Source organism: Hyposmocoma kahamanoa, unplaced genomic scaffold, assembly GCF_003589595.1.
Source record: "Hyposmocoma kahamanoa isolate Upper Pololo Valley unplaced genomic scaffold, ASM358959v1 239, whole genome shotgun sequence".
In the NCBI taxonomy this organism is placed as follows: domain Eukaryota; kingdom Metazoa; phylum Arthropoda; class Insecta; order Lepidoptera; family Cosmopterigidae; genus Hyposmocoma; species Hyposmocoma kahamanoa.
In genome coordinates, this window is record NW_020653756.1 from 359,501 (window position 1) to 387,491 (window position 27,991).

Here is a 27,991-nt window from a genome sequence, read left to right on the forward strand (position 1 = left end):
CATGACCTATATAATATATACCTTAAAGACTAACATACATACAACATAATAACGCACACAATAATAACGCACACACTCAACATAGCCCCGCACTAGGGAAACCCTGTGTCGCGGGTGCCATGGACACACACATAGACAACCACAAATTACACCCAAACTCACGAGAGAAATAAATGTAGGCCATACAAACATTTCTCCCGGTCCGGGAATCGAACCTGGGACCTCTGCGTGGCAGTCCGACATGGTAACCGTTCGGCCACGGAGGCAGTTAAACAAGAAATATTGTTAAATAATAACAATATTTCTAACTAATTGCACTTGTCGGCGACGTGTGGCGCAATCTGGTGTCAGGTAACCGGCCGCGGAATCGCCGATATATGACACTCTTCGGCCAAAATTCTTCCTTCATGAAGGTCGACAGATGTTCGGTCGGTACACCACAAACGAATTGACATTCACGTTGTGGCGGAACACCAACCGCTCGACACTCAGGGTGTATTTGGCTTTATGTCTCATGTACTCCACTATCTCCTCAGACTTCGTGGAGTAATGCAGTCGCGACAGGTACAGCAGCGTCCTCGGCATGGCCGGACGCAGCGGGAAGTGCAGTCCTGTCGGTGCTGTGCCACACTGATTACCGCTAGTGGGCTTCCTCTTCTTCTTCTCCACTTTTGTGATGCCATCCTCGTCGCACCGGTTCATCTGCCTCTGTGGTTTTGCAACTTTAAAGAGAGGCATAAGGGAATTTCTTTTTTCGGGGATAATTTTTAATTATACAAGTACCATTTAGTTTTATTTATAGAGCGAACGTCACGGGAAAGGTCGACCTCCACGAACATATCTGAACTACGTTGAAGATGTCTTTAAAAAATGTCAGTTAAAGTAGAAAGAATAAACGGACATGTACGAAATAACTCGATGTTTGCGTGCGCGTGAAGGAAGCGAAAGGAGTACGTGGAAAGCACAGAGACCGTGGTCTGCCTATCCCTCTGGGAGACTGCCGTGACGGTACTCATGCACATAACGGTATGTACTTACAATACGGTGGCATTGATAGCCGTGCGGTGACGGATTAGAATACAATTCACCGCCCCTCTCTTCCCGTGGGTGTCGTAAGAGGCGACTAAGGGATATTGAGCAACCAACTGCTCCACTGGTGGTAGGGCTTGAAAACCCGCCTGGTTAGTGACCACCGTGCGCATGATGGAAAACCCGCCAAGTGTTCGCTAGTCGGATGCGTTCCGGGATCAGTCAGCGTACAACCAGAGCCCGAGGCAACGCTGCCGCGACATTTGTGGTCTGTGGAGGCTTCCGCCGAACCAGTGCCAGGACAACTGCATTGACCCGCCGGCCAGGGAGACCCGTAGAAACGGTTGTTCCGCTGGCCGCCCGCGGTACAGTACAGGGGCCCAAGCGTGCTTAACCAGCTCGTGAGGCTGCCTCACCATGCCGCGCATAATCTCGGTGTGGTTCGTCGTGCCGGTTGGTGACCGGGAGGTGGGGTCCCGGCGGCCATTCCCGGGGGGTTCGGGGGCCCTTCCGTCCGGCGGATCAGCGCAACTTGTCTGTAGGCAAGTCTCTGGGGAAGCAGGCCCCGCCATTTGACCGCTTGTGTCGCGGCACTGTTTTCTCGCTTCACGCCTCTTTTTCCCTCCAACATGTTAGCGCAAAGTACAAATTTCGGTCGTACAGCGGTGCACACCCCCACCACTAAAGCGCTCTTTAAGGTGGAGTTCACGAACATTCGAGGACTCCACAGTAACATCCACGCCGTCCACCAACATCTTGAGACGGCTCGACCAGAAGTGCTGTTCCTTACGGAGACGCAAATACTCTGCCCGGCTGACAGCAGCTACTTGATTTACCCTGGCTATATGCTTGAAGAGTCCTTCAAAGCGAAAGCTGGGGTCTGCTTGTTTGTCCGGGCAGATGTTTGCTGTCGCCGTCTGCGTCATTTGGAGGACCCCTCCTTCTCCATCCTTGGGGTACATGTTGACCTGGGTAGTCATTGCCGTGTCTACATGTGCCTCTACAGATCCCACCACGGCGACATGGAGACAACTCGTCTCATAGACCACCTTACTCGGACGGCAGATGACGCGCAGGCGCAGTTTCCTACAGCGGAATTGGTGTTTTTAGGGGACTTCAATGCTCACCACGAGTCGTGGTTAAGTTCCTCTAAAACTGACCATGCTGGAAGAACTGCCCACACATTCGCTCTCACACACGATTTAACCCAACTGGTAAACCAGCCCACCCGGATTCCAGATAGGGTTGGTGACGCGCCCTCTTTGTTGGACCTTCTGCTGACGTCTCGCCCGGCTGGATATCGGGTGGAGGTCCAATCCCCTCTGGGCACTTCGGATCACTGCTTGATATCCACTAAAGTGGCAACGTTACTGCCACCACCACCTACTGTGGCTAAACGCCGCATTTGGCATTATGCGTCGGCAGATTGGGACGGTATGCGGGACTATTTTGCATCCGTTCCCTGGCGGCAGCGCTGTTTTAGTGAGGTGGATCCAACAGCTAGCGCGACTGCCGTTGCTGATGAGATCTTGATCGGGATGGAATACTACATCCCGCATTCGGATCTCGTCAGTAAAGGAAGGCGCAACCGCTGGTTCAACCGCGAGTATGCTGTGGCTGTTGAGAACAAACAGACTGCATACCGCGCTTGGATCAGGGGTCTAGCTTCAGACGATCCCAATACGAACTCACTTAAAACAGCCTACAATAATGCCACCAGGTCTTGCAAAAGAGCGTACATCAGAGCGGATGCTCAGCGCGTCGCACGAGTTGGCCAAGAACTCCTGACGCATCCCACTGGTAGTCGTAGCTACTGGCGTCTGGCCAGAGCTGTTGCGTCGAACTTCTGCCAGCCCTCGCTGCCCCCGCTGAGATATTCTGATGGCAATCTAGCCCACAAGCCGCAAGATAAAGCCGACCTCTTGGCAAATCTGTTTGCGGCTAACTCCTGTCTCGACGACTGTAACGCACAGCCACCAACTCTACCTCACTGTGGCTACACGATGTCTGATATTCGTATCAGACAATGCGATGTGCGTACGCAGCTGCAGTCTCTCGACGTCCGGAAAGCTAGTGGTCCTGATGGTATCCCAGCGATTGTACTTAGGAACTGCGCAGCTGAGTTGACCCCCGTGCTAACGCGACTGTATCGTCTGTATATCTCTTCAGGTCGTGTGCCGGACTCTTGGAGAGAGGCTAATGTGCAACCAGTTCCCAAAAAAGGCGACCGATCAGACCCGCATAATTACCGTCCCATAGCCATTACTTCCATAATATGCAAGGTTTTAGAGCGGATCCTTAACAAACAACTGACCCAATACCTAGAAGATCACTCCATAATTAATGATCGGCAGTATGGGTTTCGTGCGAAACGATCAACGGGTGACCTTCTAGCGTACTTATCGCATATTTGGGGTGAGGCTATAGACAAACGTGGCGAGTCGTTGGCTGTTAGCCTCGATATAGCCAAAGCATTCGATCGGGTCTGGCACAAAGCTCTTCTCTCCAAGCTCCCGGCGTACGGTTTGCCAGCCCAGTTATGCAGCTGGATTGCCGATTTCCTTCGTGAGCGGAGAATTCGCGTCGTTTCTGACGGCAGCATTTCGAGGTTCGTGAATGTGAACGCCGGCGTACCGCAGGGATCCGTCCTATCTCCCACGCTTTTCCTTCTGCATATCAATGATATGCTTCCACTTGGGAATATTCATTGTTATGCAGATGATAGCACTGTTCATGGGGGATATCACGGATTCCCCGCAGCTGGGCGCGCCGATACTGACAGAGAGCGATCTAATCTTGTCGGTGAGCTCAATAGGATATTGGACCTCATCTCTGCATGGGAATCTAGAAATCTTGTTGAGTTCAACGCCAAGAAAACACGGGTTTGCGCGTTAACAACAAAATTGTCGCCGTTCCTTCCCATGCCTTCTCTGATGAGCACAGCACTCTCACCTCAGAGCAGTTTCACCTTGCTCGGTATGGAAATCTGCTGTGATTTGAATCCAAGGAGCTACATCGAATCTGTGATCAAAACAGCCTCACGCAAACTCGGAGTCCTGAACAAGGTGCGACGTTTTTTCACGCCGGACCAGTTATGCCTGCTGTACAAAACACAGGTCCGGTCTTGCGTTGAGTATTGTTTGCACTTGTGGGACGGCTCCGCCAAGTACCTACTCGATGCCTTGGATAAATTACAGCGTCGTGCTACTCGAATTATGGGCGACGAAGAGGTCTCATCACGCCTTGAACCTCTGCAACTGCGTAGAGATGTTGCATCGCTTAGCGCCTTTTACCGCATGTACCATGGTGAGTGCTCTGAGGAGCTGTTCAACCTCATCCCCCCTTCCCCGTTCCTGCTCAGAAGCACGCGTGCTGGCCTTCGTAGTCACCGTTTCACTACCTGCCGAATTCCATCGCGTACTAAAAGGTTCGGTGGCTCCTTTCTCTGCCGCACGGTTGACAAATGGAACTCCCTTCCGGCACATGTCTTCCCTCCCTCTTATGATATGAGGTCCTTCAAACGAGGCGTGAAGAGGCATATTGTAGGCAGGCAGGGTGGAGATGGCTAGTGCAGTGAGGATTTCATCGCTGCACTAGGTTCCTTCGCGTTTGGATACCACTTTCCACTTAACATCAGGTGGAGTGGAGTCATTTGCCTGTCATGTATAAAAAAAAAAAATATGTTCACACACAAATCTGATTAGTTTCTATACATATGTTTTGTATGGATGTACGAGAATGTTTTTTTATGATACCATGTGCCGGGACAAACAAGTCGTGCGTCCGATGTTAAACGACACATCTGATGGCACATAGATAGTCAAATTTCAGTTTGTAGTGGGCAATATCAATGCGGTGGGGAAAAAAATGTACTACACAGTTTAGATATATTTAATTGGTCAGAAGTGTTAGAGAGAAAGATAAATGATATTTCAAACATCTTGTCTTTCTCAATAAATTTGTTTTTTATTTGTAATACATACCGCCAGCTGGAGTTAATCTCCAAACTTGTACTCCAGTCGTTCGATCGAGTCTGTTCACTCCTGTTAACCTATAAGATTTCAGATCCGATTTCAAATTACGGACACGGATGCGTATAATTTCGCTACGTTTGCGATAAACATTACAAACAACGTTTTTTGCTAGCGGTTTTTTCAAGAGAAAGTATCGTCACTTTTTAAGCGTTACTAGATCTCCATCGATACAATCGGTGATTCCATCAATGTTACGAAGACACGTTAACCGTTAACCAGAATTTAACCGATGATTTTCGATGGCAGACTTCACCAAGAAGAGAATCCATCACAACACAAACATTAACTGAGTCAACTATTACAGAAACAATATCAATATTAATTTTAATAAATTTACATAGGATATAGACAAAAGGGTGTCGTGTATTGTTAAGAGAAATTTGATATCAAGTGAAATTTGATTATCTACTGCGGCTTGCTGCGGGCAGCCAATTTACACAATTTTTATTTTTTTGGCTTAATTTTTATTTTGAATTGACACGTGACAAATGATTATTGCCAGATGAAATTAGTTTTTCTTCATTGAATGTCGTGAGATTCTGGTGATTGTGGTGCATTCATGTAATATTTTATATTGCCATCGATTGTATCTATTAAGCATCACAACATCTCATAAAAAACTCCATCAGAAACTCAGCGATCGTACAGGAAATTTATTATTTTTAATCGTCTTCAAAAAAAGGAGGACGTTACACATTCGGCTGCATGTACGTTTAATGTATGTTTTCAGATAACTCCGTCAATTGTGGACCAATTTTGAAAATTCTTTTTTTGATTGAAAGGGTGCACTCTCGTGGTGGTCCCATTGCCACCAAATCAGCATCAGATGAGGGGATCCCATAAAAATCGAAGGAAATCGTCAAATTTTACAGGCATGTCCATTGTCCGTGTATTCACAAATTTCTCCATCAATTGCATATCGATTTTGGAAATTGTTCTTTTGTTTGAAAGGGTATACCTACTCTCGAGGTGGTCCCTGATGCTGTTCTGGGTTTGTTTCGGCTATTACAAATTACTAAATATTTTCCGCAAATAAAAGTCGATTTTTCACTTGGCACCTCGGAGGATAGAAAAAAATAAAAGGAAGGAGCTGCCCTAACTGCGGAATGAACGTCCATACCTAAACAAAAATTGAACGAACAAATGGCGGATTTCTTTAGTGTTGTACCATAATCTATCGCAAAGTCATTATCGACATGCAAATATTTAATTAAAGTAGATCAATATTCCATTTGGGAATGTTTTAGGTTATATAGGAATATCCGGGAATATTACATGAAATTCTGAATTTATTGTTTTGCGTTTACAAATACTCAAATATTACGAAAAGTGAATTTGCACAGAAAAAAATTATATTTTGTAATTTGAGAGTACATAAAAAAGAGAAAACTTTGAAATATAAATCCTATAATCTTCCAACTTCAAAATTCATATTTTCATACAGAAATTTTTAATCAGATTCCATACAGTGTAAGCTTTTTTGTATTTATGCATTGGTATAGAATTAATATCAGTGACTGATTTAAGTGAATCTTTAATACTTCCATTTCATTTTGAAAATAAATGAAAGTAGTAATATTACCAATAATAATATTATTATCATAATTTTAGTTGCTTAAATATGATATAACAGGAGATGTAAGAAGAGACAGTGTTAGTATAAACATGTTTCGCATATATTAAATAGCATGCAAATGTCTGATTATACTCAATTTGTATATGATGACAGTGTTTGTAGTCAATTGTTTGCTATTGGTCGAGCGCCTTTGATTTGTGCAGAAAAATCGACACTTCTCCGAAGTGAGACAAGTAGTCACGAGCGATTGCGAGTTGTGACAAGCCACGTCAAACGAGCTCTATACACGTTAGCGCTCGCCTTCACTCGGTTAGCTAGGCGAGTGACACCGAACGATGGCAAGGCAAGGCAAGGCAAATAGGCTGTCTATTTGTTGGTATTGGCCTTCACCCGGCAACGTTAGACCAACATGGTCTTTGTATTGCTGGCTTTATAAAATAAGAATTTTTAGTAGTTAGAGTTGTCAGTGGGAAAAAATCGGAAACGAGTGGATAATTTTGTTTTCTGGAACTGAAAGTGCCTAGTAAATGAGTCTTATTTAATCTAAATTAAATATAAAATTATTTACCAATAAACTTAGTGATGGAATTGCATTATCATGTATGTGTGTATGTATGTGTGTTACATTCAAAAGTTATGTTAAAATTTGACTGTTCAAAATTTATATTCGCTTAATAATACAAATGAAGAAGATGGTCTTTCATACAATGTTTATATTCGGCACTATTATACGGCGGTATGATTTCCAATTCCAAATTTTCTTTTTCTTTTTTGATTTGTAGGTAAACTTGAAATAGTAAAAGTAATAATAATAAAATAATAAAAACCTCGTAGTAAATTATTTTAATAACAGAATATCGACAATATGTACGCTTCCAAGAACATTACTGTCTCAAAATAATCGTTAACAACAATCATCAAAAATACAAACAAACAGGCAATCGGAAGAAACCAAAGCAAAATTTGACAAGATTTATGAATAAACTACTTAAATACGTCTAATTACATGAGATATTTGGGCTTTTGTGTGATTTATAGACAGAAAAATAACACGTGCCTGTACAATGTTATATTCGGTCGATCTTCGCTTTTTCAAATGCCACATCGCTGCAGCGACAAATTTTATTAATATTTAATTGTTCTCACTGTCAATATTTTTGTCCATTTTATTACAATACATGCGAATAATTCAATAAAACACTTGGAAACACATTTGTTTTGACATTTGATGTATTTCCCTTTGACAACCGTATCATGTACCTCATGAACTGCGAAATGGACAAGGTTGGCATTTAAGATGACGTTACGTATTGTCGATTCCCGTGTTTGACACAGAAATTGTAATGCTATCTCTTTTGGCTTAAGAAGGCACGCAAGAGTTAAATAAAGACAATAACATGTTTATGTTTTCAATATCGAAATGCATCATATACATATAACGTCTGATTTATATATGTCAACATAACATGTCCTTTAGTTTCCATAGTCTAAGCTTGACACAATACGTGCAACCAACAATTCAACCGTCACCATGACAACCAGAATAAAAAGTATAAAATGTACAAAGGAGTCTGTAACAGTCCCGTTACCACCAAAAAGTCAGAATCTGATGAGGGGATCCCATAGAAATCGAAAAAAGGAGATAAGCAAACTTTCGAGGTCGGTTTTTTTTTTAACGAAAATGTTACAATTGTGTAACATGATTTTGCTTTTGCTCACATTATGTCAATTGATGTTTTCTATCCTGTACCAACTCTTCAAAGGTTAATCTGAAGCATAATCACATTCTTTGATCGCTATTTCTGCGATTAGGCCTGGCAACGCCCACAGGTATCCGTGTACGAACACACACAGCCCCAGAATCATAGCAATTCCGATATTTAAGACTGGCTGGTTATTTTTGTCTCTAAAGTGGCGACGCCAGTATTAAGTTTCGGCATCGATGATCGTATTTAAAACATGGCTAGGATTAAAATTTAACTTATCGACGTTTATTAATTGGCAGTGTTTAAAATATGTTAATTCTGTGAAAGCTGCAACGAAGAATAACATAAAAATATTCCCATTCATTATTATTCAAATAAAAATTTTCGCATCAAAGTGTAGCTACAAAAGACTAACCACGATATTTCGAGCAAATTTCTGGCGTCCTTATTTGTCTCATTATGAAATAATTAAAACGAATTGTCAAAAACAACAATTTTTCTTATTTCTGATTTATTTCACACAAGCCGGTTGACAAGCTGTAACGTAGAGCGATGGAGATGCCAAGGTCTCTAATTCTATATTTTTTCCAAAGACAATACAATGCACTAATAAAATGCTAATCACTAATGCATTTTTTTATCACGTCGCTATACAAATAAACGAATTTAGGCAACACAAGCATAGACTTTGAGCATAGACTGTGAGAGTATTCTCTCACAAACAGGGACGTCTTATTATTACACGGTTAAGTGATCTTTAGTTGTAAACACGCTAGCGCTTCACAGTATCGATATTAAACTATCGATAACGTTTTGCTTTAAGTGACATGATCGAGTTTCGCATTCCTGAGTTTTAAGTGATTGAGAATATCCTGCAAAATATGTTCTGTTTGTTTGAATTTGGTGATCCTGTATTACAGCTAGATACGCTGCAAGGGTCAACCCAAAAAATATATCAATGCTATTTATTGTGTACACAGTAATTACCGTAATCTTTCAGTGTTATCATATATCAGCAACAAGGCGTACTGCTAAGAACACCTCAAGTTTGACACTTTGGACTTTGAACCGTTCCTACTGCAATCAGTTGAATTTAAATCTTGTTTCAAACTTAACATGCTCTCATTTACATATCACATTGTAAGTATATGAATACTTTATTGCATGTACTATAAAACTATCTTAGTGGGCGAAGCATACATTCGAGAATAAGAAATTATGTCCAATTACATATTATTATCACTTGTGCTAGATTAAATGTGATGCAATACTGGTATAGTTCATCCAAAACCAAAGCAATAAGTAATAAACTTGTCTTAGATAATTTCAAAGCTGGTACGGCAATCTGTTTCAATCTGCTTTTGTTATTTGATTATAATATAAAACAGGAAATATCAAAACGTTGGGAGCAAATTATGATTATGCCTTCAGGAGCTGATGCTGCAAGATTGCCATAAACTTGAATCCAGATAGCGCGAACCGAACTTCTTTTGGAAATTTATGAAATAATTGTTTCGTTAATTATACTTTGTTAAGTAACGGGACGAATAAATGGTGGTAAGTGACACACCTACCTATAACAGTTGTAGTGCCATTCAGAGCTTGAAATTAAAAGATCTGTGGGGCACTGTCTCTGCACCCATCAACCTGAGACATAAAGTTGATAAGCCTCATGTGCCTGTAGTTGTAATGTACCAAAAATATCGATACCAACATTTGTGATTGCAATAGGACAGCACTAATTTTGATGCGGAGTGGCATATTTATTTTAAAGAAATGTGCCGATATGCTAATAAGGAGCGAATAACGACATTAAATAATATATACGTATATTATGCATAGTCGAATTAGATACAGTAAAACATACATGTTTCATAGATGTGTAAATGAATATTATATGTATACGTATTTAATATTCTTTTGCTTTTGACAAACAAAATGAAAAGGTAAAGAATCTATCATCAATTCACTATAACGCACAAACAATAATATTAAATCATTTAAAGTATTTACAAATACTAAGCACAATTTGATATTATTCATATTTATGTCCATAATATTAGCACGTTTAAAGTTACGGTGTCCTTTTGGTATTCATGAAGTTTCTGATCTTCGTTTACAACAAAAATTATAATTAAAAAAGTCCCGATACAAAACTGCGGGCTCAAAAAAAAAATTAAGTTACCACATATATCCTTACACTAATTGGACAAAGAGTTGATGGTCTTCCCATACCAGAAAAAAATGTACTACGGTCGGTCAGTCATTCTCTGTGCCTATTGTACAACCTTGAGCAACAATTTTAAATTATGAAAATGAAGTAACAAACAGAATAGCATCTGAAACTTAAAAAAAAATCATAACTTCCCCGACACACCGTACAGTTGAGATTCCTACATTAACTTGGAAAAGAGTTGGTGGTCTTTAAACTGCTGAGCAGATGATAATATTCATAGAACATTCAAATAAAAAGAAACCTCTTTGAAACAGTTCACCCATTCGGGAGCTACGATTCCAAAAACTGACAGTAACATGATACGTAGACAAAGGCTTCAAACTTAAAACGTATAACTCCCTTCTTTTAGCGTCAAGGGTTAAACACATATTCATTGGGACGATGTCCCATTAAAAAATTCGGCATTTTAATGGGACGGGTCGTCCTAATAAATGGCGCGTGGCGCGAATTAAAATAACTGCAAATGGAGGCTTGAAAAAAAACCCAAAAACATTATACTTAATCCAACGTAAAATTAATGGTTTACATAGGTGACAAACGTTCGATGTGAGTAACAGAAGTAAAAACTAGATAGGCCGATGAAACGCAACACGTGTGCTGATCCAACGCCTCGCGATCAATGCATTCGCTGCGCTTTCATTTCATACGTGTGTGGCTTCGGCAGCCTCCCTTATGGTGCAATATCTAACTCGCACAACAACTGATTTCATATAAACTGTACGAGGGCCGGTCTCACACCTTTCGCAGAGGGGCTGCCCCGTCGAAATGCAACGTGTCTTAACTGATTACGCTTACGACGTGACAGTTAAGTGACGAGTTTGGTTACGAGTGAACAATGTACTGAGTGAACAACCGTTGTAGGTAGTTTAAAAGTCTACACTGACTTTTTTAAAAGTGATAAAATATTGTAGTCAAAGCCCCTAGAGCTGCATCTCGACTACCGACTACACGATGAGTGATCTGTGGCTAAACGCCAGCTGCACTACCAGTCTCTTGTTTGTATGACTACGCACTAAACTGCGATGTATCGAGGTGCATTCAATGTCTGACAAAGTGACCCCACCACCACCTTAAGACGAAATTGTTAGTATTTTTCTCATACCAATTACCTGGTCTGCAACTAAGGAATTCCTTATACTTTGAGCATCGGATTAATTAACACCTAGACCATTAACCAAGACGTCCTATAAGCGCCCATAGAAATAATTGTGAAGCCATCGTGATCTCTTGTCGTCGTATTTAGACTCAAAAGCAACATCTACGTTGTGTTTCGAAGAAATGTCTTACTGCCATACTCGCTATGCGCCACGGCGTCTGCAAAGCCGAGGCAGTGTAGACGAGCGACGCGCCGCTGTCGAGCCGGGCCCTAATGAGACCGCTCCTTTGAGCATCGGCCCGCAATAATTTACTAAGGGACCGACTGTGGTACAAATCACGCAATTTTGCGATTAACATCTTGGCCCCTTGCTATTGATGATTTGAGTTCTCTCCGTGAACAGTCAGTAGACCTCCTTAATTTATCAGAAGAATATCGATTTGATCCATTCGATAACATAAAATATTGAGACATACAATTGAGATACCGATGGATCGAATCCCTGGTGTATTGTATGTCCACCTAGAATGTTAATTTCTAAGTTACATACGTTTGTAAATGTTTAGCAGCAGTACCTCACCAGTAACGAAAACATCGTACTGAAACCTGTACGTCGAAAAGGTTTACAATAATGTGCAAACGTGTGAAGGCCCTAGCCTGCATTAGCGTAGCGACCTATGACCTAAACCCTCTCGTTAGATGAAACCCGTGCCGTTTGTGAACCGTATTATATATATATGTATTGATGTTGATGACAATGATAATCTAATAGGCACATTTCTTATGTTACCGTAGAGATATTTTATACTGGTCTCAACGCGGTCCTTTTCATATTACTTACTCTTTATTACAGAAATAAGATATATTTTTGTTCACGGCGCCGTCCGAAGTTAAAAACTTGCACGGCTCGTCAGTTGGCGTAGAGCAGCGAAGGATGCTGCGGAGCGGATAATTATTGTTTTTATTTGCAGCCTCCTTCCTACAGACACGCTTCAGTGCCTTAACAACCCGCATATAGTCAAGATATTTATTACTTTCAATGTGTGAAATTACTTTATTTATGTTTAAAGCAACATATTATATAGAGTAATCTACCTCTACAGTTGCAACACAATGAATATACTACGCACCGTAGCAAGCTACGACACTCGTAGCGTTTTGGACTAAACGTTGTAAATAATTTATTATTATTAGATATATGTTGTTTATTGTGCATATTTATTTGATTTCATACCTTTTTGTTATTTCTGTATGTTTTGTTTCTTTGTCTTCTTTTTTTTCGTTATTTGTTGTTTCATATTATTGTGTGTGCTTGTGGAAAGTCAATAAACGTATTCTATCTATCTTCTATCTATTATTTTAACTGCCTCTGTGGCCAAAGGGTTACCATGCTGGACTGCCATGCAAATGTCCCGGTTTCAATTCTCGGGCCGGGAGAAATAATTGTATAGCCTACATTTATTTATCACGTGAGTTTCGTTGTAATTTGTAGTTGTCTACCTATGTGTGTGTCCATGGCACTCGCGATACAGGGTTTCCCTAATAATACGGGGCTATGAGTGTGTAAATTGTAGTTATTTAATTTTCAGTAATAAACATTATTTCATCGCCTTGTTCTACTGGCGTAGTTAATTCAATATTAGGTTTAAGTTATTTCGTCTTAGACAGGAATTATCTGGTTATATCAAAATCTTAAAGAAGATCTAAACTAGATTATGGAACAGGCCTCTTAGATATACCAACGTAGGTAGAAGTTACATTTTCTTTTTGCTTTTTGCGCTATTGTCTGAATTATTATATAAAAGGCATAATTATCTCTTTCTCACATATTATAAGAACGCGTGAAAGGTAGTGAAGGTACAGTATTCGGGGAATAATAAAAAAAAACAAGAAATGATATTCCGTCCCGCCGAAGACAGCAAAGGGACCTGTACGACGCGTTGGTGACGTCACGCGCAGAGACCAAGGTGGTATTTAACATGCATAAATAGAGGTCAGGCGTGCGCGATATTTGCCGTAATCAAAATTCAAATTTCCACAATCCCGACCTGACCCGACTCGGCCAAAACAAGCGCCAAGTTGTTTTGGATCTCGTTAGCTGTCCACGTCACAGCGTAATTTTTTTACTAGTAATACAAAATAGTTTATTCCTTTGATTAACATGATGTGAAGCCTAAGTCGTAAACTTCACGAGTTTTAAAGCAAGCGACAGTTATCATGAAAGTGTGTGCGCGAGCGAGTTAATATAATAACGTTAGTTTTTTAAATATTTTTGATACTTTCCGCCCAGAAGGCTAGGAGGATATGGAGACGTGACTTCAAACTACGAATAAGACTCTGCAGCAACAACGTCGCGTTTTAGATTCTATGAAATCTATTCAGCGTCATAATATCCAGGAATAAAATTATACCTTAATGAGTGTTTCAGTGTTTGGCACAAAAACAACTCAAATTACGGCGAACGTGTAATTGGATTCCCATCAACAAAATTGTGAATTAGAAACAAATTATGTTAATAATTACTCCAATGAATTTTCTGCCGCGCTGCGAGAAATGGGATTTATATCCCTCATGAAACGTCGAGTCATCAAAAGAAATAGACGTGTTTCTAAAAAAACGCTCAAACTAGCTTGCTGCATTTAACTGTCGGCGACCGAAGCAAAACCAACCGTCCACCCTTATAAGCCGCAGCTTAAGTTGCCACATAAATTTTAGTCATTCACATTCTCATTAAAGTGGTAACGCTGGTCCGCGAGCTCGGCGCGAGGGAAACTTTCCGAATTATTTCACAAATATTTTCATGCGAGTCTAGTTCGATGGTTAAGCCACTTAGATTAGATGCTGTAAACGTTTTTGAGTTGGTGAGATTACGAGTTTGATTGTTAATTCGTTATTAGTACGGCTTTCCCGTCTATGCATAAACGCTGTAAGATAAATAATTTCACATTCAACTAAGCATAAGTATCTAACTGCGGTTGACAATATTACTATCAAACTTTTACGTTAAAAGTCTGAGAAATTTAGTTATTCTGTTGTCCTAGGGTTGTGAACCTTCTTCGACGATCAGGTTTGCCTTGACCATTAGAGACAGATAGAGTAGGGTTAGCTACACTACTTAAATAATACATGATATACGATCATATGATATGATAGATGATTGGAGAAGAATAATAATTAAGAACGACTGAGGTGAGTGCTGAATGACAACTTTTTAATGCTTTTTTTAAGCCTCGCACTAGGGAAACCCTGTGTCGTGGGTGCCATGGACACACACTTAGACAACCACAAATCACACCCAAACTCACGGGAGAAATAAATCTAGGCTACACATTTATTTCTCCTGGCCCGGGATCTCTGCGTGGCAGTCCAGCATGGTAACCGTTCCTCTAACCTAACCTAATGTGCTACTTTAAAATGATTATGGACTATTAATTGTACTGATGTTGTAACTAAACGTTCACCAATGTATATAGCTTACAAATTAGAGTCATAGATTCAAAACATCACAGGGTCCGAAACATCGATCTCTCGATTGAGGTGCAACTCTTCTCCTACTACGCTCCAACCGCTCATAAAGTGGTATATTACTTCATTGAAAATCAGACTAGAAAATACCTAAAATGCCGGAACACACTGAGACAGGATTGTCTCATTTATATTTGGTATCTAACCGACGTTTATTGACTTCAATAAACGTATATACCTACGTTTATAAATTTATTACACCATAAGTTAAATATACAGGTTACAATAAAAGCTTAGACACAGCTGGGTCCCCGCAGGAAGGTGCCCAAGATACTAGCAGCGTTCCCCTGTTGTAATGCGTCGGACTAGGTAGCCCTTGGATTTCCCGGACAGTTTATTATTTTTTTGGATAACATTTTGTACAGATAGGGGCACTGGGACCCTACGAGGCACGGGTTTTGACTCCAAAGATTGTTACTCTTTATTCTTTCTGCCAGCTCAGCGGTGGAATCAGCCCTCTTGCCGGTGTGCTGGAAATGGGATGAGGCAAGTGTGTCGGCACATATGGCATCCCATACCAGTGCCCAGCCCATACTCCAAGGAATGAGGGTCATTGCGTCCGGGCGTTTGCCATCAGTTCGCGATATGCTCTTGGCTCGAGTATAGCTGGCACGTTTATCGTGGCTAACGCCCGGCGAATGATGTCGTTGAGGGCTACATGCCGGGAGATATGTTCAGCCGGCAGGAAAGGCCCTGGTGACCCAGAGCACAGAGACACCGATGCGGGAAGCAAACTGGGACACCAAGGCGGAGATCTGCAGCTATATGAATGGCCTCGGCGCTCAGGAAGGTGCCAGTGCTGGTAGAGAAAAGCGTGTAGCCCATGGACATATTCCCACCTGAACGCCATTTCCAAACGTGCTCAGTCTATTGGTCCCAATAGACTGAGCAGTGATTCATTAAGTCCTTTAAAGTCTTTTTGCACAGCGTATTATCCCAATCCCTTTGAATTTTGGGATGGGACGGAGAATTTCCGTTGGGGTAAGCCTCGTTCCAGGCGTTTCTGGACTCACTTAACTATGTCACCTCGCAGTTTCTTGGTGGAACAATTAGGATACTCCCTACGAGGTTGTGTGTGTATGTATGTGTTTTTGAATAATCAAATAAATACGCGAAGCCAAAACCAAAGAGCAAAGTGTCGACATAGAGATATTTGTTATCGGCTTACAATTTCCACTGACTGTACCCAGCAGTATAGTTATGTGTTATTTCCCAGAGGAAGCACGTACAGTCGACTTCCGTGACATTTCTGTAATAATGTAATTTCCAGAAAGTATAGAAGCGCTGGGTGCGTGTACGCACGCAATTTTCTATTTTTTTTTCAAACATTATTATCCTTTATTCACAGTCATTGTCAAGTAAACATTTAATTTATATGTTCGGAAAATACAATACATACAAAATATCTCATTTACAAAGAGTTTGTTCTGGAATTGAACATTATTCATAAATAGAATATTACAATTTAAGATTTACTTTATCATACCCTTACCCGTACAAAAAACGTAATATCACACACATATGTTTCTGATTCTAAATAAAAGGTAAACGAAACGGGTTTTGTCGCTTGAAGCTCGGATTATTTTGCCATATTTTATGAATTCTTGGTACAATGAATATATTACAGCGTGTCGGTGATATTATATTAAGAAAATAAAGTCAGAATATTTACCTTACAGTGTCTAAAAATTTCAAGTAATCTTTGTACAGGAGCGGTGGCAGCCCTTTGGGAGAACGGCGACAGCATGTACACATGTATGACTTTCGTTTCTTAGTAACGTAGGTATATTTATGAATGTTTAATAGCAATATTTCTCACATACATTTATTGTCACATGTACATAGTCAGGTGTTACAAGTGTTACGTTACGACTAGAGAGTAGTACATGGCCCTGAATAGGGCACTGCAAGTAAAGATATTGAATACAATATAAGAAAATATAATGTGATGAAACCTGATCACCGAAGAACATTGTACCACTTCAAAACTTTTTTTTTTATTATGATAACAGGTTCGGGAGGAACAAGACGTGGGCCTGGTGCTAAGCGACACGTCTGTCGATAACCATAGCAGTGCCACTCAGAGCTTTAAATCGCAAAGACCAGAGGGGCACTGCCGCTGCACCCGTCATTCGGAGACATAAGTTGACAAGTCCATGTGCCCGTAGTTTCACCAGCACCTTTACCCAAGTTATTCTACTGCTACTTTACCTTCAAGCAGGCCCCAGAGTCGTACCTTACTGTACACGTGTAATATTTCTTCCCGGTTCGTAATGCCAATAATTTTGAAACGTCAGTTAAACTTTCATATTTGATTCTAAACATTACCCAAACACGAACAGCAACAAAGTAAATACTAAATAGTAGACAAGCCCGGGCAATTTGTGCGACCCGCTATAAATTCATTTGCCGCCCATCCTACACAAGAGAAACAATTTTCCTTTCGTAACGCCGTTTGTGTACCCAAAGCCAAGAGTAGTCTCTTAAAAGTATTTAACTCAATACGAACATAAAGTAAACCTATAGGTATTTACGAATGATTTTATGTTCCGCACCAATTCATTTTCTTGGATGATTTTAATTTCAATTTGATTACGTTAGTTATATTTTTAGATTTCACTTCTACACCTCGGTTATTTTTCAATTATTAGCATTTGATAATTTTAATTTTACAATATGTTTATTACTTTTTTTTTATATATATAATAGACAAGCGTGTGCTTGGCCACAATCTCACCTGATGTTAAGCGACGATGTGACCGACGATGGGACGCGTTTGCCTAAAAAATGCCTATTCACTCTAGCCTTGAATAGCCCCAAATTGTACTTTTCGGGAAATACAGATACCGGTAGAGCATTCCATTCCTTTGCCGTACGCATCAGAAAGGAGGAAGCAAAGCGCTTAGTGCGAATAGGTGGAATATCAACGACATAAGAATGGAGTGCTCCGGACCTTCTAGTCGACCGAAGGAGGAACGGTGAGGGCGGAACCAAATTGAAAAGTTCCTGCGCACACTCCCCGAAATGTATCCGATAGAAAACCGACAAGCAGGCTACTTTTCTGCGATGATCGAGATTTTGAAGCTTCGACTCCACAAGAGGATTATTGTTAATAAGTCTCTTTGCTTTACGCTCCACCGAGTCCAAGGCAGCTAACTGGTATTGGGCAGAGCCGTCCCAAAGGTGGCAGCAGTACTCCATACAGGATCGAACTTGTGCTTTATATAGATTTAAAAGCTGTTCAGGTGTGAAGTACCGCCTGACCCTGAAAAGTATGCCCAGTTTTCTGGCAGCAGTTTTTGCCAAGCACTCGATGTATCGCCCAAAGTTGAGGTTGGATGATAAGTTTTAATGAGAAAAGACACGCCTGTGTTTTAGCCGCATTAAACCTGACCCTGTTAGCATCTCCCCAGTCGGAAGCAGCTTTCAGACTCAGGTTCAACCGGGTGACCATCGCCTCTCGCTTACACCGGATCTCTTCACTGTTGTCTCGGGCGTCTGGCACATAACTCACCGCCACTGTGCTGTCGTCTGTGTACCCAAAGATACCGGGCATCAGCAGCAGGTCGTTGATATGCAGCAAGAATAGAGTGGCGGAGAGGACAGATCCCTGAGGTACACCGGCATTTATACCATGAGGAGCAGACGAGTAACCATCTACAACTACACGGATTGACCTATCCTTCAGAAAATCGCCTATCCATGTGCAAAAGCCAACAGGAATTCCGTAAGCTGGAAGCTTGTTTAACAGGCTATCATGCCAAACCCTATCAAAGGCCTTTGATATGTCGAGAGACACGACAAGCGATTCACCGCGTTTCTCGACAACCTCGCTCCATAAATGTGTAGCGTACGCAAGAAGATCCCCAGTAGATCGTCCACGGCGAAAACCATATTGTCGATCACTGAGGAGATCGTTATCTTCGAGGTATCCAAGGAGACAGCTGTTCAATACGCGCTCCATAGTCTTACAGAGTATGGAGGTGATTGCGATAGGTCGATAATTAGATGGGTCGGCATGACTACCTTTCTTAGGTACAGGCTGTACATTTGCAAGCTTCCAGGATTTCGGGACTTGTCCAGAACTCATAGAGAGGCGATACAGGCGAGTCAACACCGGAGACAACTCGGGTGCACAGTTCCGCAGGACAATCGCTGGGACTCCGTCAGGGCCACTGGCTTTGTTGACGTCTAATTTGCGTAAAGCTTTCAACACCTCTTTTTGACGGATAGTGATTTCGGGCATTTCCGAGTCACATCGAGGTAGTGTAGGTGGTGTTTGCAAAGTAGCGTCAAGACGGGAGTTGGAAGCAAAAAGAGAAACAAAAAGATTTGCTTTCTCTTCAGCGGTATGAGCCAGCGATCCGTCATCTCTCATTAAAGGCGGAAGGGATGACCTGCAGAAATTCGCTTCGACCGATTTAGCGAGTGACCAGAATGCTTTACTCCCTGATGGGTATGAAGCTAACCTGACCCCAATACGACTAATATGGCCGAAGCGAGCTTTCCGTATCGCTTTTTTGCAGGATCTAGCGGCTTTATTAAAGGCTTTCTTCAGACGTAGGGTTTCCGGTGCTTTGCGATCTAGAGCAGCAGCCCAAGCCTGGTACGCAGATTGCTTTAGCGTTTCCGCAGAAGCACACTCAGCGTTAAACCAAGGGCGAGCTTTGCCGCTGGAGGAGACTTCGAAATACGGAATAAAGTATTCCATAGCCCGAATAATCACCTCAGATACGGCAGACGCGCAGCACGTCGGATCGTCAGAAGAGAAGCACAGCTGCCGCCAGGGATAAGATGCAAAGAAATGCCGCATCGCATCCCAATCAGCTGACTTGTATCGCCACATCCTCCTAGTACTTCCCGTACTGAGATCGGGCGGGGAGTAGACAGATACAGATTTCACCAGACAGTGATCTGATGTCCCTAGTGGGGATGAGACCGATACTTGGTAGCGGTCTGGATCGGTTGTCAGCAGAAGATCCAGGCAATTGGCAGTATGGTCGTCAACGTCCGGTACCCTGGTAGCGCAACTCACCAGCTGGGTGAGGTCTAGTGATAGAGCACATGCCCGCGCCTCTCTTCCAGCGTGGTCGGTTTTTTGGTATGGGAACAACCATTCCTGGTGATGGGCATTAAAGTCCCCCAAAAAGACAAGTTGTGCTTTAGGATACCGTTGTTGGACTGTTTCCGCCGAGCTGCAGAGATGGTTGTACAGTCGTCTCCGGGTCTCCAGAATGCGACCGATACACACTGGCGTAGACAATTTGTTCCAGTCCAGTGTCTACCAGAACCCACATTACAGAGAGATCGGGGTCTTCAAGATCACGGAGACGTTTAGAGCAGATGTCATCACGAGCGTAAACGCAGGTACCAGCGCGCTGCTTAAATTTGTGCTCCAGAATGTAACCTGGGTAATGCAGATACGCCGTGTCCGAAGGACATCTAATTTGGGTCTCCGTGAGGAAGAGCATGTGAGGCCTTTCAGTCTCAAGATGGTGGTGGACAGATGAGAGATAGGAGTGCAGACCTCGGATGTTCGAGAGGTGCACTTTAAGTGAAAGGACGTGCATCCGCTGTTTAGCCTTCCTCAATTTTCTTGACCTTTTCATATTAGGGTTAGAGTGAATGGGGAGAGCGAAGGCAGTTGTACGAGACACTACTACTGAAAGTCATGCGGCACATACCCTATATGGTACGCCGATGGGAAACTAGACTGGAGCGCGCGGGGACGCCCGAACCCCCCCGGGAGTGGCCATCGGGTCCTTTCATCCGGTCGCCAACCGGCACGATGGAGCACCCCGGGATTTTTCGCGAGTTGGCGGGGCAGCCTTTCACTGGAGGCTAATCAGCTAATTGGGCCCCCTACTACCTGCGGTCGGCCAGCGGAGCACCGTGCTTCGGATCCCGCTACCCTCCGCGTCCAGGTTCCCAGCGCAACAACAAGGGAGCCCCGAGATCAACCAAATCAGTGCAGTGCAACTGTACAGACCCTTCACTCTAGAGCGGCTACTCTGGGCGTCAAGCCGGAACACAGCTATAGCTGTTTGGCGGCTAGGCTTCGCCCAGAGGGTGGTCACCAGCCACGACCAAGGTCTACCACCGGAGTTTGTAGCTTATAAACTAAACTATACGTTTATTTGAGTATGGTTTTGAAAGTGATTCGTACAATGGATGAGCAAAGAGTTTGATGTCGTTTTTGCTATGTCTCAGAGTGACGGGCGCAGCAGCAGTGCCCCTCAAATCTGTGCGATTTATAGCTCTGAGGGGCACTACACACAAGCTATAGACAGGTGTGTCGATTACCACCAGGCGCACATTTTTAACACTAAGACTTAAGTTGTCGGTTTTGGTGAGAAAACGAATTAATAAACGAAAATAATATATCATTTTGACTCAGTGTTAGTGAAATGTGAGTTTTTACACACCAAATGTCAGGAATAGCAGTAGTTTCGTAAGTATTCTGGAATGACAGACTGAGAAATTCCTTATATTACTCATAATACTGGTGCTCTTACCAGAGCAAAGGAATTCACTCTGAGGATATCGATTATCGACTTGGTATAATACCTAAACCTAAAAGATACTCAATAACGTATTGAAAATACATTCAGTTGCGACGCTATTCATTTTGTATTCTCGCATATTAAAATTACAATGTTTAGTAATAAGGAGTCGGTTTTATGGTTTTCAAATTGATAATTTAGCAGTATTACAATTGAAATGTTTCTTAAATTAATACAATAATGCCTGTTTTCTATTGTGTAGGAAGAGACTATTGGCCTCCATTCTCAATGCTCTTAACATACCCCTTTCGCTTCCTTCCCATGCACTAGTCTTTTCATAGACGCCCTTTTATTCCTAGTACTTTGGTTCACCCTTTTTTTAAAGACGTTTTCAATATGGTTGACATAAGTGCCTCAAGTCTACGACCCTCCCCGCGTCAGCCTTCGCGTAATGACTAGGCTAGAAAAGGGATTGTTTACATAGTTTGGTCATGTCGAAGGGATGGATGTTAGTAAAATAATAACACAATTTTATGTAATGTTTAAAGACAGAGAAAGAAATGCGATTGATGTTAATTAAGTCGAAAAATGCGTTTGTACACATGCAATGTTATGCGGCCGGAGAGGTGGAGCGCGGAGGGGTTGAGGATGGACGGTGCAAATTGACCCGGAATAGTCGTCAGAAAGGAAACTAGCTTTACCATTTACCCGGACCGATATTTTATACAGCGTCTCGCTTAGCACAAAAATTACCGGAGCGAATTATAAAGGGCTCGGCGATGGCTTTGTAGCGCAGAGATGCGGCATCGTTTATTATTCACTAGTCCAGAGGTTGGCTCGCAGAGGGACATATCGATGTTCGATGTCGTACAAATATTTGAGCGATAAGACATGAAAAAGCATTTTCGGGTTAGAAATATGACATACCAGTAGACCGTATATCATAATGAAAATATTTGTCACAGTTTAACTTTTTTTGTTTAGAAAGCAACGTATTTTCATTATTTTTAAAATAAAAATGGAGTGCCTATATTTATTCTCTGTAATGAAAAGCAAACTTCGGCAAGTCTTTGAACATGTATTAACACCCACGAGTGTGTTCACCTTTAAACATGTTCTATATCCTGTTAGGCACCTCCCCGCACCCGCCGGCTAGTCGGAGATCTGGGTCCCAGCCGTCAATTACTTCGAGATTTCCACCATTCCCTTTTTTCCTGCAGGATATTAAAGTGGAAGTTCACCGACTGTTTTATGTCAGTCATTCGAGAGTTAATGTTTCAAGACAGCTCGCGAAACCATCGCGCGCGAGCAGATATGAAACATTTTTAATTTGGAAAATTCTGAAACTTCCTATCAATTATTTTCAGCATTAAGAAAATGTTTTTTTTTTTACTTCGACGCTTAATTATTGAGGGTGTGATACGTTATATTATGAGTCACGAGTAATCAACTTAGCGCAACTAAACAATTTTCATTTAAACTCTTGTGTCGTTTAAGCCTTGTACCCCTCGTAACACGATTACACGAGTTTAAAGGTTTTAATGCTAACGAGAGTTGTTTACATAATATGTGAAATTTACACGAACAAATTGCATAAAATTCCATGTTATAAGCGGCAGCTCGGCAGGTCACATCCTTTCGCAGCAGCCTAAACAAATGGCGTCATGAGTTGAGGGGCGCATTAGCCGCGACTCAGTATATTTATAATACGAATAACAAATTCTCACCCCGTTTAATTCTGTGCCACCCTCTGCCCATTAATCGGACTAAAATGAAATTAATAACGTCGACCGAGCGTCGGTATTATTACGAACAACTTTCTGTTTATGTTCGCTGTGATCGTTTCGTAAAACTGGAACACTGTTTCATTTGACTTTAGTAATTTAGGGAAATGTTATAAAAAAGATTTTGTAAACATTGTTACAGCTTCTCTGGGTGCGATTTGGGCTTACGCCCAAACCATCACATGTCTCACAGTTGAATATCAGTGCCTTCTTAAAAGAACATTTAGTCTTTAGTCCGCCCGGGTTGGAGACTTCAGGCGTTTTCCAAGGGTTATGAACGTTCTTCTACGTACATATGTCATCACGATATCTTCCTACAGCCTTAACGAGATTATGGATATTCAGAAATGCATGTAACAGAAAAATTCAATACAATAAATACGTGCCGCAACAGGACTTCGATTCTCAGCGGGAGATCGGGCGCTTCTCAATTAATAGCCTAATGATTGCCACCGCCCTACACTCACCAATTACAAATTTATAGGATTGACGGATTTTTTCTTATTGCAGACAAGTGCTCGAAAACGGAACGCTAGTATTCAAGCCATTTGCTCCGGCGCAGTTCCGGCAGGACGTGCACGCTGCCGTGTACCGTTGCCGCGCGCACAACACGCACGGCGCCATTGTCTCTCGGGAAATGCGCGCGCAGGCAGGTGAGCTAAACCCCTGAATTCTTAAACATAACATGTTAGGTACACGCATGCCATATTTTTATCTATATTTTCTTTTAGTCAGCGCATCGTTTGAACATACGAACTAATACGAAAAAATATTTTTATAACCTACATTATTCTTACCGCACTTTGTTGGTCCAACTACAAAATTTCACTCTTAGTCCAGTATCAATAAATTCGTCTCAAGTAGTAGGATCTATATTAAGATTAATTACGCGTAAATCAACTGGCTTTATTATTTCAGAGTACATTTCACGGAAGTTGTCAAAATTTCCGCTTATTAAACATTTCAGCTACGGCTTAAGCTGAAAATCAAGTCTGTCACTGTCAAGGTCACTTGAGCTAATATTATCCGAGAAGGTGATAATTACAGTCTGTTGATACAAGACAACTTGAATCTGAATAACACCTCAGGCGGAATGCATTTAACGCCCGACTTACAAGCGCGGGTTTATTCGCACGGCCTTTCACTGTACTCGTCCATCCAACGACGCTACTCATCGATAGGCTATCTATCAAACCGCGGACGAGTTGCCAAGACCTTTGTAGCACCAAGCTAGTAGAAAATAAATAACTTAAAGCCTGAAGTGCTTACTACTAATGAAAGGATCCCTTTCTGTACAAGGTTGACGTGTCAATGTATCTAGAGGCTTCGTCTGCGAACACGGCACGTAGAGTCTATGTTAGGTAAGTTTCATAATGTAAGACTGACAGCGTTTATTGTGTGATAAAATGTATTCTGGTTCGATGTGTTTTACGCACTGTCGTTGCAGGACAAAAGCCGTGACCACATAACAAACAAACTCATCAAAATATTTTGTGACTGATTAAACTTTGTTAAGAAATTTTTATTCGGTTTAAGATATTTATTCTCACCAACAATCACAAGTGACTCATTTATGTACTTTGAGGACACAGAGAAACACATTACAATTTTTTTAAATCATTCAAGGACGGTAGTTCAAGTAAAAAATAATCAAGTTATAACAAAAATTATATTATACATATGTTATAACAAAAAAGTATTTTTTTTTTACATTTTTAATTACTTGCAACCTAAAACAGTATGTAGCGCACCGGCGAGCAATTTAGTTTTCTGTATATGAAATTTTGTCTGAAAAAGAAACCGTCTCAAAATACTGCTTGTAATGGCCAGAGTTTTCCTTTTTGATCCTTTTTCACAGCGATAGTTCTGAGAATACGCTTCTCAGAGACGTCTTGGTAACGGAAGCGTGTTTTTTGCATTCAGCAGTTACGTATATTTATACGATAAACTCCTTTGTGCATATGTTATGTTATGAAAAAATTATGTTTAATCCTGTAATATTCAACATATTTATATTTTTTTCACCAACAACTCTGTGAGAGGAAAAAAAACAGGAAAAAATATATTGAGACACTTACCGTATTTCAATAGTAATATATTATGTATGATAACACTTTTCCGAATATAAACGTAGGTACCAGAACCAGAGATGTTATACAGACAATATATGAAAACGATTGAATACGAGTATAACCCAATTACACCCCCTTTCAAGTAATGGTTAAAGCGTAGTTAATAAGTAACAAGTCTAAAAATTATTTAAAAAAACAAAAACCACTCGGGTTTTTGTTTTTTAAATAATTTAGCTGGTTTTTTTTAAATAATTTAGCAACAATATTTAGCTGGAAAGATAAAAAAAAATTTCCCCCTGACTATTTTGCTTAAATTGTATAGCCTATGACACTGCCACAATTAAGACGAATCTAACGACACCTCATATGTCCATCAAAATCCATCAAGCCGTTTAGGCTGTACAGCTTGAAAAAGAAATGGACATACATACACTTGAAAAACATAACCCTCCCGCAGTCGAGTAAAAAGAGTGCAACATAATTAAAGCCAGAGGCAAACAAAGCTAAATCCAAATTTCATCAAAACCGTGCTAAATTGTAATCCAATGTAAACAGAAGCGAAGGTGACCGTCCGTTAATGCGCGTTAATCTCTAACCCCTCGTTAAGCGGCAATTACAGTAAATCTAGCCGCGCCGTGGGCGGCTGCAAAAAGGCGCACCTTAGCAGGGTTGAAACCGATCCAGTAAAAATGAACTACCGTCATAGCAACTTTCTAGAAACTTATTTACCTTAGTGGTTGGCTTCTTTTGCTCGTGACGTTGCTAATATTTTATATTTAGATTTATAAGTTCAAATTCAATGATTGTCAGCTAAAAAGCTGAACCAACTGTCGTTCTAACGGACGACCAGCCCTGAACCCAAAAGCGGGGAGATTATTCGCTCGAGTTCCACTGTAATTAACTCTAGTGCAAAAACCTACCTGTGGAGTGCGGGGGTCAAATGGGCAGGGCCTTTACAGGCTTGACCACCATAGGTAACCATAAGAGCTACCACAAACGTGTTGAATGATTTTTGTTTTGAAGTGGAACAACCTGGCGACCTGTAATAAAGGCATTTTTATGCCTATTTTAGGCACCAGTCTCTCACAAATTAGGTTTCATATAAAAACTCACTAGTCAGTGAGCACTTACACGTTGGGATAATATAAATTAATTATTCAATTATTTATTGTAAGCTGACACTTTGCCTTCGTAAAACTAAATTGTTAAGACGGAATATCAATTAGAATTAAACTATTTTTAACCGACTTCAAAAAAGGACGAGGTTCTCAATTCAACTGTTTTTTTATTGTACGCATGTTGCGCGATTACTCCGGCATTTGCGAACTGATTTTGATGAATCTTTTTTGTTTGAAAAAGGGTAATAGGGTATCTACCTCAGTATTGGTTCCATTTAAATTTGAAGAAAATATACCACCTCTAAGGGTGGCAAACAAGGGAATGAATTAGGCTTCGCTCACTTTCTGGTAACCGATTTCAATAAAACTAGCAATAAAATCGATGTAATTAGTGGCGGATTTGCGGGATCAGATGTTGCAAGCGGCTCGCGTTTGCCGAGGCGCTACCACAGAGGGTACAGGACTGCCCGGCCGTCCGCGCCGATTCTATATCAACGACCGGCTGACCCGCACCAACAGGGTGGTATTCCGTCTGGCTCTCGAGGCGGCTGAGCGCCTCAACTGGCGCTACGTACGGTCACGCGACAGCGGGGTATTTGCGCATCAGCATCAGGGCAGTGACGCGCCACGCCATTGCCTTCGTACCGAGGCTGATATTTCCCGTGTTTTTGGAATTAAAACGATTACTGACAATAAATAAATCTATATATTTTTTTACATTACTTAATCTCACAGACCATATAATTAATCTGTATAAAATTGTAACACTAATAACGCTTCTTTGGCATACTCAAAAATCATTTAAAATTTAATTTCAACCTATACTTTTTTATTTCACTTTTACTTATACCCTTTTGTTTTGCTTTTTATGTAATCAACGTACAATTTTCTTAAATGAAACTTATTCTTAATTTCATTTATATGTATATGTAGTGGGGTGTGCTGTATCAGTGCAATGCTGCTCATTTTCTTTGTTATAATTTATTTATCTATCTACATTTATTTATTTACATGCATTTATTAACACTGAAAAAATTTATATTTTTAATTTTTATCTGCAATATATTTACACAACATATTGTTACTCATTTAACCTTTACTAATGTTAACATATTTTACAGTCTATACAAACGTTACTTATATACATTTTACTTACACATGAGTAACAGAGTTCATGTTATTGCTTACCTATTTAAAATGTAATCAATGGCTCCTAAAAATATATTCATTGGGTTGGGATTATATAATGCAGGCTCCCTCAATACAGCGCAAGATGGTTTTCTTGATGCAATGGATCGTTTCGACGCCGATA

At 41.1% G+C, this 27,991-nt stretch overlaps 1 protein-coding gene across 5 annotated transcripts in view; it reads left to right on the plus strand.

Moving 5' to 3' along the window:
- LOC113228725 (Down syndrome cell adhesion molecule-like protein Dscam2) overlaps positions 1–27,991 on the plus strand; it is a 217,622-nt gene that overhangs the window by 66,488 nt on the left and 123,143 nt on the right. For all 5 annotated transcript variants that reach the window (XR_003310336.1, XM_026462087.1, XM_026462085.1 and 2 more), the window contains exon 4: positions 24,000–24,142. Coding sequence is in view for 4 of the 5 variants with exons in the window: in XM_026462087.1 (XP_026317872.1) it covers positions 24,000–24,142 (143 nt within the window). In the remaining variant the exon portion in view is untranslated. The remainder of the gene's footprint in view (positions 1–23,999; positions 24,143–27,991) is intronic.